Below are 16,426 nucleotides of genomic sequence, written 5' to 3' on the forward strand. Positions count from 1 at the left end.
AAAATAACAACAGAAAAAAACATCACTAATTCTCTAAGGAAGTCAGGACAGTAAAGGAAGTTAGCATTTAATAAAATAAATGCATAAAAAAAGCATTTAATAAAATAATTTTTATGTTTATATAATACAAATGCATGCAAATATATGTACACTTACAAAAAAAGCAGAGGTCACAAGTCAAAATATGTATTTTAAAGGCATTGTACATGTCACACAAACCATTTAACACTTCAAAATGTCTGCATCTTTCATATGACCACTTTCTCTAACGTACACAAAAAAGACTTGCTGTGAACATGGCTCATAAAGAGCTTTCAAGCAGTAACTGGCACAGCCATAAATCTACATAATGTTCAGGAAATAAATCTTGTGCTCTCTGCTACCCATATAGGAACATCAATCTTAAGAAGAACACAATACAGTACCTCCTTATCTGTTTAAAGTAGGGCAAATATTTTACTCATGTTAATTGTCCTGACAGAAGGGGATCAACACTGCATTAATCCATTTAACACATGGCTTATTTTTCACTCGTGTACGCTACATAGGCCCAAATGGTTGCTTGCACCAAAGCTACAGATATTCTGTGTTCATTCTTCATAGGGCAAGTTCCTCACTCATAGAAAGAGCATTCCCATTTGTAGCTTTATAGAGCACATGGTGTATATCTCCCTCGTGTAACTTGGTAGAATGAAAGTGGAAGTCCATTTTTTCAGTAGTTCGTGGCTTCAACATTTGTGCAACATAATACTTCACGGTTCATGTGAAGCACCACCTTGGTGCATTATTTTCCTTGTAATTCACATTCTCAAAATTCCTTTCTGTAGGTTCTAAAATCTAGACATACTAGAAGCATTACCTTTAATATAATTCTAGTAACGAAACAGTAGCCACTCCAATCTAAATGAAAAAATGTCAGTTAAAAAAAAAAAAGACGACATTTCCCCCACCTTTAAGCAATATCCTGGTTCAAGCAGCAGACTTCAGAAGTGCTGTATCAGGCTAGACCACAGACTGACAGCCCCATGTCCTGCCTCTGGGAGTGGTCGGTCATTCACAGAAGCTAAAGCCAAGTGTGAGACCTGGGTACCCATCTGTAATGCTTCCCTGGTATTGCGTTCCACATTCACGGGTAACTTTTCCCCTTTTGATCTTCATACTACTCATGAATTTATAATGCCCTCTCAAAATATATAGCCCTTTTCCCCCCTTATCATCTCAGGCTGACGTGCACTAATGTATTTAACAGAAGCTGCTCTTTCACTTCTGATCCCTCCTTTTGTCTTTCTTTGGAGAGTTCTGGTTTTACGCTTCTGGTGCTTGATGCACTGTAGCCCTGTGGGACAGCGCGTGGCAGCACAGCTGACACAGCTGACCATTTTCTGCTGTCAGCAACCTAAATCTACACATATATTACATCACTGGCCTCTGCTGTATTAACATTTGGGTTAATCTAGCCCGTACATAAGCAATCCCTATGTTCTCAAGTATACCCCAGGGTATATTCCATGGTTCTTTGTACTGAGAAGTCCCAGACTGTTCTTTCCTTCCCTCCCCAGCTGACTGTATCAATTGCAGGGAAAAATGTTTGTCTTCAGGAGAGCACAGTGGCAAAGGCATTAGCAGTTCCTCTTTATGAAGTGGATAGGCTCCAACTCAAAGCCCCCGAAATGCTTTATCTTAACAAGTGTCCCCATGCACACAAGCGAGCACTGGTTAAAAACACAGGCAGGTGTCTGCGGAAAGGTTTTGTGTATGAGCACCAGTAACAACTCCTAGTGTGTAAGGAGGAACACGAGACATTTCCATGTGTGTGACAGGCACAGAAAGAAGCTACCTGCAGGTAGCAACACTGTGTGACTTACCAGAGGTGACAACTATCCAAATTATTCATACCTTATACAACTCTGGATAATTGGACTTCTTTGTTTCAGACATTAGTGAACCCAACTGCTAACATCATTCATATTTGGACAAATCACAAAATCATAGCATAGAAGGACCTTAAAGACCTGGTTCCAACCCCCTGCCACAGCCAGGGACACCAGACGAGGTTGCCCAAAGCCTGGACCTCCAGGGATGGGGCATCCACAGCTTCTCCAGGCAACCCGTTCCAGTGCCTCACCACCCTCTGAGTGAGGAATTTCCTCCTAATGTCTCATCTAGGTGCCACCAGAAATGCGCAGTCCTGGACAAATAGCTCAGTTCTGGATAAACAGAGCCATATATACACTGCACCCCTATGAGTAACATTCCCCTGCTTTGCAACAGAGCCAGCTAGCTGAGGTGAGCATCCCATTAACACAGCTGTGCTGTTTTATTGTGCAAGCTATACTGGATATAGCTGGCTTACTCTGCATATTACTGACTTAACTGCAAGCCGTGGTGTTCACTCAGAAAGGGCAAGGGCACTCGGATGGCTGCACCCCTCCTTGGATGTGCCTGAACCCCCTGCATCCCACCCTGCCTCAGCTACGATTCTCCTCTCCTGGGGCCCCAGACCCAGGATTCTTATCTGTGTCCTTCCATTTCTGGGTGGTTTCTTCTCTTCCCTACTCAGCAGTCTTTTCCTGAGTCTTCTCGTCACCGCAGCAGGCTCCTGCCTGCCATGCTCAGCCCGAGCCCTGGAGTACAGCAGCTGCTTCCAGACTGCTCTGCGGTCCCTCTGAGGAGGGAATTAGCCCCTCACTGACCCTCTCTCTCCTGCTGTTACACGCTGATGCAGCTATTTACCTAATTGCAGGGAGCAATTAATATTGTCTCAGTTTGCAAGCACCATTTTTGTCTATTTCTGCTGTAATACTGAGCATGCCAGAGAAGTAGTGCAAGCAGAAGCCTGAAATCTTAAAGACTCCTTCTAGAAATTAAAATTAACAAAGAGGTATTTAAATAAATAAATATATAAATTGTAAAAACTGTGTGGTAAGGATCAGGTTTAAAACACTAAGGACCAAGCCTAAAATATGCTACTAATGGAAAAGAGAGGCAATGTTAAAAAGTACCCCGTCATTTCAATTTTTTGAACCTGGTTAAAATTGTGGACTGCTTCATTGTCCAATATAGCTGAAATAAACTTAACTGCTAAATCACATGTCTGAGTATTTTGGAACATAGAAAACTTCTTCTTTTTTTTTTTTTTTTGATTCACGCTTCTCTGAAGAGACCAGAAACAAACTATTGAGACATCAAAACAAAGTTATACTTGGGGAAAACCAATTAAGCTGACATTAATTCTTCACAAGGATGTTCTTACTCTGCAATAAAACAGTGCACATCCCTTCTCTAACACCACTCCGTTCCCCCAAAACATCTTGCTGAGCCCATTACCAAGTTCTCTAAAAGCATTTTTTCTGTTCTTATAACCCACGCAAGAAGGCAGTCAGCAGCCTTTCTTACATAGCTGTGCCTCAGGTGTTTCATCTGATTCTCTAAAGTTTGTCATTTAATGGACTCAGTGAATTTTACACAAAAATAGTATTAAGAAATAGCCATGCTTGGAACAATTCACTCTTGCTTGAAATACGAGCAGCAATGCTGGCAGTGGGTACCCAGGTAGAAGCAGCACCGATTCAAAGCCAACACTGACCAGCCAAATGCAAACATCCCCCCTCCCAGTCTGCCCCCTGCTTGGTGTAAGGCTCCCCATTGCAGCAGCAGACTGCCACCATCACAGCATCTTTTACTCTCTCTCTCATCCCACCAGAGGCCCTGCCATTTCCATGTTGGAGGAAACCTCTCTACAGAATCTGGGACTCACAGAGCAAACCCGAGGCATCCCACGACTGATCCCGAAACACACGCTTTAGCTGGTTGCTCATTTTCCCTACGCGTACCTACGACTATCTGCGTCTATTTCTTCTAGCCATACATACGTTGAAATTTCTGGTAGGGAAAAACTGGGAAAAAATTAAAGCAAGCTAAGAGTTTCTTTCCGAAGGCATGCCATGGGATCTCAAATTAATGCCCCAGAAGAGCTCAATTTCAGACACTGAGCATCCCTCCAAGTACTCTGTGCAAAGCATCCTTGAAGCCTCAACTGGAAGGTTACAACAGCTACAGACGCCACTGTGGATTGGCTCATCTGAGCCACAAAAAGGAATACCTCCCCACCACCTTAGTTATCCTAACATCACAGTGAGGCAAGTTAAACAGCATGAATCCATATGTCCACTACAACAAAGAGGAAAAAATAAAACTGAATTCAACACAGGAAAAAGGGGGAAGTAAGTTTTTTTTTCCTCTTGCTCTAAGGTCCCAGCACCAGACTGTATTTGAAAGCCTGTGTCACTCCAAATAAAAAGCTGCTGATACATACCCTATACTGCTGGAGTAAAAAGGTTTCAACTTCCATTGGAATGCACTTTGAAACAGCTACATCTAAGGTCTGGACTGAGACAGAAAATTTATTATAAACATATTCCAGCAAACTTCCATAGCAGAGAGAAAACAAGCCCCAGTACTACTGTTCCCTCCCCACTTCAAAGTCTAGACGATCACAGAAGTGTAACTGCATGTAGAGCAGGGTTTAGTTAGCAAGGATATTTAAGTTTTAATGAAATTTTGCATATTCCTAAAATATACTCACATCCAGTCAAATTTAAGTGCAGGTATATGTTGAAGGGAGGCAGGTGGGAGCTGCAGGAGGGGAAGCAATGTTTCCTCAGGTTGTGTCCACCAAGGATTTGAGATTCTCAAATGCACCTTCTCAAATAATCCCAGAAGAGTATTTCTGTAAACGTAATATGTAGTGCTCTTCAACCTTGTTAGTGGGACTTTGCATTTGTCCAGCCTCAAGAGCATAGAACCACAGAAATTTATAATCCTCATGTCTGAGCTACGATCGTGCACAGCTCATACACTCTCAAAGGCTGCACTGAAGCTCCATTTGTATACTTATTACCAGGCTGAAACAGCTCTGCCTGCACCAGCAGAACAGCACACAGCCTCCTCAAGGTGCTTTGGGTCAAAACTGGATTCAGATCAACCCGGTTAAAACTTCTTCCTGAGGTCAGGTCCAACGATCTGGCAAACAAGAGACTGAGGAATGCAATGTGTGGGATACCACAGGAACCCTTATTTCCTCCCTCCTCCCTGCTTTTCCCTACATTTGGATAATAAATGACAGTTTGGGCTGCTGTTAGAAAACAGAGCAGGAACATGTATGCATTGTGGCTAACGCAGCCTTTTCTGAGTCACAATGGTCCAAACACTGCAATGGTGACAGGGTTCATAACACCTATTTTATGTCCCTCCTGCTTAACGCCGTGCCACCCACCAGCCATGCCCTGCAGCTCTCAGTTTCTTTTTGCAGGAGGATGCAGGAACAGCAGCTCACAGCTTCCTTCCCTGGCTGTGCACAAGGAGACTCTCAGCTGCACCACTGACATTCGCTGACCCTGCAGTCACCCCCCTCTTCCCAGAGGTTATGGTGGCAGACTGCACGGACTTGGTCTGTAAACTGTGCTGCGAATTAGACCACCCTGCTCTGAATTAATATACTTCAGTTTCCTGAGATTTAAGTTAGCTGCTTTTCCTGACTAGGGACATTAAGGGTTTTTCTCTTCTAATTAATAGCAAATGTTCCATTACATTACAAAATCAGAAACTAAGACAGAGATCTGGAAAAGAATTCGAGGACAGTATAAACCAGATGGCTCTAGGCAAGAACATTACATTTAAATATAAACATCTTTCTGCACAACTCATGCACATTTTTCCAGTGTTACTGACTTAACAGCTCCAGCATTATCCCATGTCCCAGGACTGTGACTATATACTGCAGGAGATATGACTGCAGCAGAATCACCCGATGGAAAATTAGGTCTTGTCTTACATGTCCAGCTATGTGACTACTGATGGGCAGATCTGAACTGCCAACAAACTCAGGGAAGCTGTGAGAACCAATTGCTCTGTCTGCTCAGCCCACTCCTCAGCCAGAGGCAGAATGAACACAGATGGGAATGTCCCAGCCCTCTGAAGTCCCAGCAGGCCTTACACATTGTAGCTTAATTTATATTTGAGCTGATTTGGGGTTTCTAATCCCTACACACAGGCTGGAGCTGTTTCTCCCACCAGCCTGAATCATCCACTTTTAAACTATTATATCCTCCTCCTCTGCACTCCCCGCAGGCCAGGGAGAGATTCCATGCCCAGGGTGACGGAATTACACAATCAGCTGTCAAAGATATATATTTTTAAATGATCACATGGGCAGACCTTTTAAGAGAAAGACCTCAATCACCCTTCACTAAGTCTCTCAGATAGGTAGATAAACCAAAATAGCGTTGCAGCATCTAACTGGGGCAGATTCCATGTTACATTAAAAAAACAAAACAACCAACCAAAAAAAAAACAAAAAAAAACCACCACCCCACCTCCAAAAGCAACAACAAGACTATTTCACATCTTGGAGGCAAAATCACTTAACCTGATCTTCCAAGTAACATTGACAATAACGCTACACCCAGAAACTGCTGCACCCCGTTTAAGGAAGGAGTTGAGGAGCTCCTTACAGATAACTTTTCTGAATTAAAGCCTGCAAACACCATACACTATGCATGTTATTCATCCTTGGACTTCCTAGACTAAGTCAGAAAACAAAATTTATAATACTTAGAAATCTTTGAGTGCAAGATAAAAACACTTTAAAGTATTTATATGGTATTAATACTTAGAAGTGGGTAATGGTATTCCTCTTCACAGACAAGAATAAATGAGATTGGTTTTCTTTTGCAAACATCAGACAGGGAATGGCAGACCTGGCACTAGAAGCCAGGTGTTTCATTTCCCAGACCAGTGCTCTAATCGCTCAACCATCTTGGCCCCCAATGTATTTCATGAATTTACTTTGGCAAGCACAACATAGTGCTAACACTGCCTACTATCTTATTCTACTGCGCATGAATTATGCACTACGGTGTTGATGTAAAAATGGTTAGTTCTTACAAACTGATAAAACTCTGAAGTTAATACACTTTTTTTTTTTAGTGAAAAGTGAGGTGACATTGCCATTTTTTGGTGACAAATAATGGATTTCTACGTTAGGAAAAGGAGAATAAGCAAGTCTATCTTGCAATAGGAGTTGAGAAAATATATTTAATTCACATAAAATCACAAATGCACCAGTGATCATATCTGTCCAAAGCAAAAATGAGAATGAATGAAAAGCTTCTATTGTTTACTACAATGAATATGGAAATTAGTTTTTTTTTTCCATTCTAGACCTTAAAATTTGATAACACCTTTTTGGAAATTGTCTGGTAGGTACTGTACTTAAGATATTTAGTCTGTCTGTGCTGAACAGAGAAACAAGACTATATGCAGCCTCTGTGTACCAGAAACAAACAAAAAGCGATGAAGGCGACGAAGGCAATGAAGCTGGTGAGGGGCCTGGAGAACAAGTCCTGTGAGGAGCGGCTGAGGGAGCTGGGGTTGTTCAGCCTGGAGAAGAGGAGGCTCAGGGGCGACCTTATTGCTCTCTACAGATACCTTAAAGGAGGCTGTAGCGAGGTGGGGGTTGGTCTGTTCTCCCACGTGCCTGGTGACAGGACGAGGGGGAATGGGCTTAAGTTGAGCCAGGGGAGGTTTAGATTGGACATTAGGAAGAACTTCTTTACTGAAAGGGTTGTTAGACATTGGAACAGGCTGCCCAGGGAAGTGGTGGAGTCACCATCCCTGGAAGTCTTTAAAAGACGTATAGATGTAGAGCTTAGGGATATGGTTTAGTGGGGACTGTTAGCGTTAGGTCAGAGGTTGGACTCGATGATCTTGAGGTCTCTTCCAACCCAGACAATTCTGTGATTCTGTGTGAAAAAGACTACAGATCATAGCCCTATACCCTAATATACTTTAATGCAGTAGCTATAATGCAGAGGAGAAATTAAAACTAAAATAGAAACAAGATTTATGCAAGTTACATGGAGCACAAGTGTTCAGAACAGAGGATGTAAAAGGGGCTGTATGTTATTTATAGTTAAGAAAGCAGAACATCAGAGGGGAATTGAAATAATAGATACAGCTTACGTTAGTTCCAACTTGTTCACGTTTCATGCAAGCCCTGCGGTTGTTTCAGAACACCCTGTTTTCTATTATAAATTAATCATGGTAATGCGCTCTGTTGTCAGACATCATGGAAATACAGGAACAGCTGACAAAAAGAATGCTTATGCTCCTTTTAAAATAAAAGCAAATTAGTTTCTTACAAAGCACCTATCAGTAGATAAAAATACATCCGCCAGTGTATGGAAGACATGTTTGGAAATGCAACTTGGAGTTCAGATGACCTATGAAACTAGAGTTAATTCAGTGTACTTTTATGTAAAGCAAATACTGTGGCATAAGCAGTCTGATAGATCAGCAGTGGTACAGGCTGATGAATTGTACTGAGCCATAGAGCTCTCAGGTTGGATGGGAGGTCTTGAGTCCCATCTCCCACTCACTGCAGTGTCACGGTTGACCAGCAGTATTTGTGCAGCTGGGTCTTGAAAACCTCCTCAGATGAAGACTGAACAAACTCCAAGAAACCAGCTCGCCTGCTCAACTGCCCTCACACGGAAAAGTTTCCATATATTCAGTTATGTCCCATTTCAGTTTATGTCTATGTTCCCTCTCAGTAAGAGCCTGATTCCAGCTTCACAACAAGCCCCTGTGGCCGCGGGGGCTTCTGGTACACCAGCCTGAAGCCATTCTCTCCGAGGGCAAGCGCTCCAGCCCCTGATCATCTTGGCAGCCCTCCACTGGGCCCACTCATCTCTGTTGTGCTGAGAGGCTCCAAGCTGGACATACAGCCACAACAGGCATAGCAAGTAACAGGCGTACAGTACAAGACACAATGAATTTAAAAACATTGGCTTTTTATTTATTAGCTAAACAGCTTCACCAATAATGCCTAGACAACAGAAGGGAAAAAAAACACAAAACAAACAAACAAACAAAAACAACAAAACTGAAGTAGTCCTGAAAAAGTTTTCCCAAGTACCTTGACACAAATGGAACAAGACTACAGTAGGAAGTGGCTTCACTTCCATTCTGCCACCGCTGCTTTATTACAGCAACAACAAACCAAACAAACAGAGAAGCCCTAGATTGTGCAGCCACAGTAGGTAAAATACATTCAATTTTACTAGAAATTATGTCAGTGTCTCATGAATACTTCATTTCAAATGTGATTAACTTGTTCTTGCACAAAAACAGTGCCACAATACAGGAAACAAACAAGATACTAAGCTGTGCAGTGGTATTAAATGACCAGTCCCCATCTTATTTAACTTATGCAACATTTATAAAAGGGGACTAACAACGAACTAATGACATCTGCAAATAAGAGTAAACTGGGTGGTGCTGGAAACATCAGTTTGATGAGGAACAATACAGAAGATTTACAAAGATGGTTTGGAAATCAAGATTAATTTGGAAAAAGGACAGGTAATATAAAATGGAAGAATACTAGACAAAGGGTAAGTTAGCATATAGGAGCATCCTTAAAGAAGCATGGAGAAGTGAAAAAAGTGAGAAGTGAAGAAGCAGGAAAAAGGAGTAAACTGCACCTTGAGCAGTTTATGGGAGGGATACTGTTAGCGACTCAAGAAGGTGACGCCTCTTGTTTGTGCAGCTCAGGTAAGAAGCCCTCTGGAATAATCCATCCAGTCCTGCGTAACTCAATACTAAGCCAAGACTGATGTACTGCGGGAAATTCAGAAAACAACAACAACAAACCAATGAAAATCATAAAGCCAATGATTGCTTTGTGTGTCTGCCTACCTGCCCATCACAACAGGATGTGTACATCTGTGAGGCACATGTGAGGCTGAGGTGCATAATCTGGGTAAATGACAGTGAACACAGGCAGCTAATTCCAGGGTAGGCACCCAATGAGGAAATGCATTTTGGCCCACACGGACTCAGATGGGGAAGAGTAAGAAAGGAATGTGTATTGTGACTTTTTTCTGACTGTAAGATTTCTATTCTGCTTGAACAATCTCTGGAGACATTTTTGAATTTCCATTATTTGAATTTCCATTCCTTAAAACATGTTGAAGAGATGGAAAATGTTCTAAAACATACTGTAAAGAGTAATCCTGCACAGGCAGGGAGATCATTGTGGAGGCCTTTCGCCACAGCCAGTGTTGTACATTTCTAGGGTATTGTACTGGGTCTGGTAAAACCACCACAGGTATCTTATAAAACTGTCCTTGCATTTAATCCTCCAGATCTCTTATATTCAGAACATATATATATATATAAGAAAAAAAAAAGAACATAAATATATACAAATATATATATATATATAAAAAAAAAAGAAAGCCCAAGAGAAAATGAAGGTATGGAATTATTTTTATCTAAATCCTTAAAAAACAACAACAAACAACTTATAACTAAAACAATCTCTCTTGTGACTTAACAGCACATCTAGATTTGTACCAAAAGATCATTGTTACTGTACTATGACCTCTCATGCATACACTAATTACTTCTCTTAAAAAAGACATCCCGTAAGCACAAAACTATTGTGTCCGAGTTCTTTAGAACAGTCATATTTGTCTTAAATGAGTAATGCTGCAAGAAAGCATGTAAACCCATTCACCCGAAAGCCAGGTCTAGTTTTGATTGGCATTCTTCTGATTTTGCCTTAGGTTGATGTTACTTCTGGCTTGTCACAGAAGATACCCTGAAAATGCATGCCCTTCTGATTCCTTCCCCCACAGTGCTGGGGGCCAGCAAGCAAGCGATGAGATGGGGCCTCAGCCGCCAGAGGGTCAACCTACCACTGTGCTCAACTGCATGCAGCAATCCCACGTGTTCCCAGGTGAAAGAATCCATACCATTTACAGCATCTTCATCCTCTCTCTTCTTATAAACCACTCTAAAGGCTAAATTCAGTTCAATGAATGATTAAAACAAGAATGGCAAAGAAGGCAGATGAATTAGTAAACAGCAGGAAGCAAGTCTAGCAATATATATTTTTTTAACTCTACCTAAATAAACTTAAGATCTGGAGAGATGTGCTAAGAAGCTTGTTAAAATGAACTTTCCAAAACATAATATGTTATATAACTCACTGAAATACAGGAAAATTGCTCTGTGCCAGCAGAAGAGACTTCTACAATTGCCTAAAAATAGCTTTAAAAAAAACGAGGGAGTTCACTTCTAAATGAGTGATTCTGACTTTGCTGCTTTCATGCTGGCTGTAGTCCAGCTCAGCAAGAATGAGGTCTGCCTCTGCAGGTCTGACTAATGCACAACTAATTTCAGAGAGAAGCAACTTGGAAAATCATCAAATACCAATCTGTTCCTTATTCTGCAACGGCCAGAACACAAAATGACTTACGGGTATAGCACACAGGGGTCACGTCCACTGCAGCTTTTCAGAGCTCATATGAAATGAGTTTTACCATAGCCAAAAGGTTCCTTCTGTTGGAGAAAAAAGGGGCCATGGCCATAAAGCTTCTTTCAGATCCTTACAATTAAACCTCTGCTCTTATAGAAGCTCTAACAGAAGAAACAACTGGACAAAAAATGGTAGCAAAGCTAGCTGTGAAATCAGAGAGAAAGCCAAGCAAACACTGTTTAGGAAACTAGCCCAGGAGATTCTATGACCAAGAACTGTGGCTCTCAGTCAGGAGCATGGAACTAACACGCAACAGCCAAGAAGCCCCACCACGATGCAGGGGAAAAATGCTGCCTCCACCATCAGAGAAACCCTTCTGAATGGCTTCTTCAGAGGCTCTCTCAGCGGAGGCACTTCAAGGAGATGAGCATTTTCACTGTCCTGCTGACTGTCCTTCTTGAGTCACAAGGAATCTCACTGGGTCACAGATTAAACCGAGTTCCTTGTTATCACCTTCCCTTTGGTGTGTACCTGCGCCTCACGTAATCCCACTGGTCTATCCTGCTATTTTCTGCCTGCATTGGGTTTGGAGTCGCTGACACACCTCACTGTGCTACTTTGTGCCTTCTCTTCACACTGGTTCACATCACTAGTCAGGAATCTATCAGCAATCTCTCTCTTTGCCTGATCTCCACTGGAGTGGGAAAAACCCATCATTGGCCACACTCAATGGGTTAATTCTGCTTGTTTCAGAATGAGATTCCTCCTGAAGCTTGCCACTTGTTCCTCCCCAGCACACTTCTCTGCTGTTAAATACCTGCTTTGTGCTTTGGTCATCTTGACTGTTGCCACATCCCCCTAGGACATCTAGAACATCACGGAATAATGCTGTTGTCTTCATATCCTACCATGCGCCACCACTCAGCTTAAAACATCTCCGTTGTTGCTGTGGTAACTTTTTGATTCTGTCTTCACAGGTGTTTTATTCAGGTGCTCCATGGGGAATGGCTTGCTTTTTCCTGTCTTTTCAATTACTGAATGCACCCCCCAGAAGAGAAAAAATGTTGTTGCTTATATGCAGGACTGTGACAGACTTCCCCAAATTTAATTCTGGAACTTCATGGTGTAAAATAAGCATAGTCTACCCATATTTTGTAAAGCAGAATGGTGGCCTCTGTGAGAAACGAGCCAGCGTGCTACTGGGCTGTGATCTCATGCTCCTGGCCTCTGGATGCTTACGCTGCCCCGAGCATCCAGTCTATAGGGAGGTGAAATTTCATCTTGTCTCCCAGTGAGAGACTGTGTGAACAACTGGGTTAAGGGAGTTCATGGAAGACAGATCATGCAAGCAAGCCAGGGTCTCAAGATGTGCATGGCTGCTACTCCAGTCAGACAAGAGTCCCGGAGACAGCTGGAAAATACTCAGTGAGTACAAAGACGGAAGCGGAAGAATGCACAAGAGGAAGGGCCGTGGACATGGCTGAAGTGTTAGATCACACATGCGAGCTCTCATTGTTCACCGTCTATAGCATTACACAATGACAAAGGGAAAGGAGTGCTCTAATAGCAACAATAGTGTGTGCATTTGGGCTGGAAATGGAGGATTTGCCACACTGAATTAAAAAAAGCAACCTATTTGAGGTGCTGTCTTTAATATCAGCTAAAATTCTGCATTTCAGAGGAAGTAAGGACAACACAATCGATGAAATGCTCTGCATGGAGGATTAAAATTGTTCCTTATTCCCTGCTGTATTTGGGCTGAGGTAATCTGAAACACATCATCTCCTAATAGTGAGCAGGACTGGTCAATGTACTGTTAAAAATAAGAACACCTGAGTCCTGTCTATACAAGAGCTGCCCTTGTGACAGCAATGAACGAAGTCAATAATGGGTTTGAACTTCTGTCACTGCTGATGCACAGTGGAGAACAGACTTAATAGTAAAATGATAAATGGGGAATGTGACATCTCCAGAGCAGCAGAAGTGCTGTACTCACCATGCCTCTCATTTTTGCTCAAAGTTGGGAAGGACATTCCACTAACAGGAAGAAAAGGAACAGAGCAAAAAGATGGGGAGTTTGGTTAAAACCAGGCATGGTTTTCATACTACATGTGTTATGAAGTTTTAGTGTATAGTGATTCATATAGGATGGGTACAGTGCTAACATAAAGCAGCCCAACCACCTCCAAAAGCTAAAAGAAATGGAAAAAATAGGACAAATAAAACATGTCAGACAGTTTGAAAGGACTGCACAAACAAAGCAGTACGCTAGGTATAAGAAAAGAACCATTTTCAGTGTTGCTTAGATGATGTCAGAGAAATATACAGGGAAAGGGGAAGGCTGCTATACATCTTTCTCATATCATACTTGTTGAAAGGCCTTCAAATTCAAGAACCAGGCCAGAAAAAAAGATTTTATTTATGATTATTAATTTTTAAAATATGGGTACCTTTGTTAAAGAAAGGATTAGATTTCCCAAGAGCATGTTTTTGAGCACAGCTCCCCCTCAGATTCCTCAGCAACAGGAAAGGAGCTATGCCAAAGGGAAGTAAATGGAGAAGAGGATCCTGCACTGCAAATCCTTTCTGCCTTGCCTGAGCCTCCCAAAGCAACTGACAGCTACTTAGCAAAGCAGAGGTCCTGTCTGAATCATTCTGCAGAAGGGCTGCCCAACTCAGAGTGAAAAATGAAGTTTACAAGGCATGCTGGATCTAGCACAGAGACATTACCCCTAACACACAGATGGAAGGAGAGGGTGCAATGAACCCCCTTTTCTACCTTCTGTATTCTACACTTGTTAGCAAAACCTGCTGTTCTAGCACATCACATACCATCCCCACCCCCTTCCTACTCCTGCTCCAATTCTCATGAGCTCTGTAGCTGTCATATCTGCAGAGGGTTCAAGTAGAGAGGCTTCCAGGAGTCTTGAAAACTTTCTAACCATTCTTCAATGCAGCCTTTCTTGTAATGTGTAAATAAAGCAAATGCACTACAGACTACTGGAGCTCACCTCTACTACCCAGCTCAAGAACTAAATGCCGAGGTTTGCTTTGTTTTCTAATAAAAGAATCTAACGTATACAAACAATGTGGAAGCAGGTTAAAGTTTTAACAACAGTTTGTACATGTTAGTTGAGATTAAAAGCAGACTGCTTACTGAAAAGAAAAATCTATGTTTTTATCAGAAGCCTTTATTACTGTTATCTGCTGCAACAGACCACTATGCATAGACCCTGCCAGGCACCGAAAATACCTATACAGCCTGGTCCAGAAAAGCTTATACTCTAGATAAGAACGTGAAGAAATTAAGCTTCCTCCAAATCCAATGCACTCAGAGGTGTTGTCTAAATGCTAATGGTTACTGCAATTAGGTATGGTCTCTTATTTATTTGTCTCCAGCTCTTCTGTAGTACTGCCAGGTAGGTTCACATCAAAATGCCATTTACAAGCAATCTGTACTTGGCATTACAATAAAAGCAGTGATGTGAATTAAAAGGTCCGATAATTGAAAACAGGCCTGTTCTTGCCACTGACCTCTGCTGTGTCTCAATTTAGCAATACACCTATAACGCTGATCAAAATCTAATGGTATAAACTTTTTATATTCAGGTAAAATTAAGGCATTTTAAAATGCTGTCAACACCACATTCACTTCAAATGGTACTGTAACACAGTGCAGACAGACTTTGTTACACAGTTACTTGCAAGAAATTGGCATTCTAAAGGAATTCAGGATCCTGTACCTCCTTCAACTACAAAAATGCAGCAATTTTTCTCTGAATGTTTTATATAAAATTAGCTTGCTATTGTTCCTGCTTTATTGTTTATTTATTATTCTCTTTAGTTTTCGGGATGGAGGTGACTGAAAGCTACAGAAAAGCCTCCAGTTCAAAGGAAGGAACGGATTTGCTATGAGGTGAGGTTTTGTTTGGTTTACTCTTCTGAGAGCAAAAAGTTCCCTCGTACACACTCCTGTGCAAATAACTTGGGTTATTTAACCATCTCAGTAAGTCAAAGTTCTTTCTCACTTCCCAGGTTTCCACGGTCAGCTCAGCCACGTGAACTCCTCTCACCTGCATGTCCAACACGGGATCTCCTTCACTTCGTTAGCTGCAGCTCCCACGTCCAACATCACACAGCTCTGAAATCCTTACATCCAGGCCACTCAAATCACCACCCAGCGCCGCCAGCAGCGCTAAAACTTCCTCTCCGCCTTCCCTATGCTGCTGACCTCTGGAACAGGAGCGGGCAAACACGGCCGAGACAAAGCACTGGCGCTTTACGAGCCCGCTCCGTGTCCCGCGGCGCTGCGGGACCAGCCCGGCGCAGAGGCGGGCGCCCTCCCGCTGCCTCCCTCACCTCTCCGCGGCGGGACGGACGGACGGACGGACGGGCGGACGGACGGACGGGCGCCCCCCCGTACGGGCTCCGCGGCCTCGTCCTCGGCTGCCGCTCGGCCCCGTGCCGCCGCGGCTGCCCCGCCGAGGGCACGTCCCGGGACCTGGCGCCCCGCCGACACCGCCCGCAGCCCGGCGCTGCCTAATTTCGGGAATTTCTCTTTTCCTGTTTCTGCGCGAGGGCTCCTTACCCACACCAACAGGAAACCTCGCGGCAACCGGCCTCCTCCCTTGTGCTCACAAACACTGGTGCTGACTGCCTGGGAAGCGAAAACAAACGCATCCTGAGTTCAAAGGCATTTCTGCATTCCAGCTGCCTCTCCGACAATGCCGTGTGACGGGGCAGCCAGTTTCTTCCCAGCAGCGAAGCAGCAGGCTGCACTTACAGCACCACGCCGCAGGCACAGCCCACAGAGCTTCGGCATCTGTTTCTGGAGAGCCGTGCCCTTACCTTAACGCACTGCCTGCTTGTCCCGTGGGCAGTGAGCACGGCATCTTGTGCCCAACAAACTCCGCAGCTGTTTAATCAGTCCCGGTTAATGAGCATCAGCTCCTTTCACACCGTCAGTACCTGCACGATAGGAAGGCTTCTGCCTTCCCTCCCTCCCAGCTGAGTCACCCTCCCTGCTCCCCGGTGACCTTATGACAGCCGGACATCTCCACCGAGACCAATCTCACACCAGTAAGGGCTTTCAGGACGACC

General features: G+C 43.2%; 1 protein-coding gene across 10 annotated transcripts in view; it reads right to left on the reverse strand.

Moving 5' to 3' along the window:
- Positions 1 to 16,426, reverse strand: part of MCC (MCC regulator of WNT signaling pathway) — a 194,515-nt gene that overhangs the window by 81,377 nt on the left and 96,712 nt on the right. Inside the window, exons 1-2 of one of the 10 annotated variants that reach the window (XM_038171460.2) lie at positions 16,110 to 16,175; positions 15,915 to 15,983 (exon numbers count right to left, since the gene is read on the reverse strand). The exons of 7 other annotated variants lie outside the window; for them this stretch is intronic. In XM_038171460.2, the coding sequence (XP_038027388.1) occupies positions 15,915 to 15,983; positions 16,110 to 16,148 (108 nt within the window). In that variant the 5' untranslated portion in view covers positions 16,149 to 16,175. Of the gene's footprint in view, positions 1 to 10,763; positions 10,839 to 15,399; positions 15,825 to 15,914; positions 15,984 to 16,109; positions 16,176 to 16,426 lie in introns of those variants that run through there. 2 more of the 10 variants (XM_038171463.2, XM_072031470.1) reach the window with 2 other exon arrangements.

The sequence above is a fragment of the Anas platyrhynchos genome, chromosome Z (genome assembly GCF_047663525.1).
Source record: "Anas platyrhynchos isolate ZD024472 breed Pekin duck chromosome Z, IASCAAS_PekinDuck_T2T, whole genome shotgun sequence".
Lineage (NCBI taxonomy): Eukaryota > Metazoa > Chordata > Aves > Anseriformes > Anatidae > Anas > Anas platyrhynchos.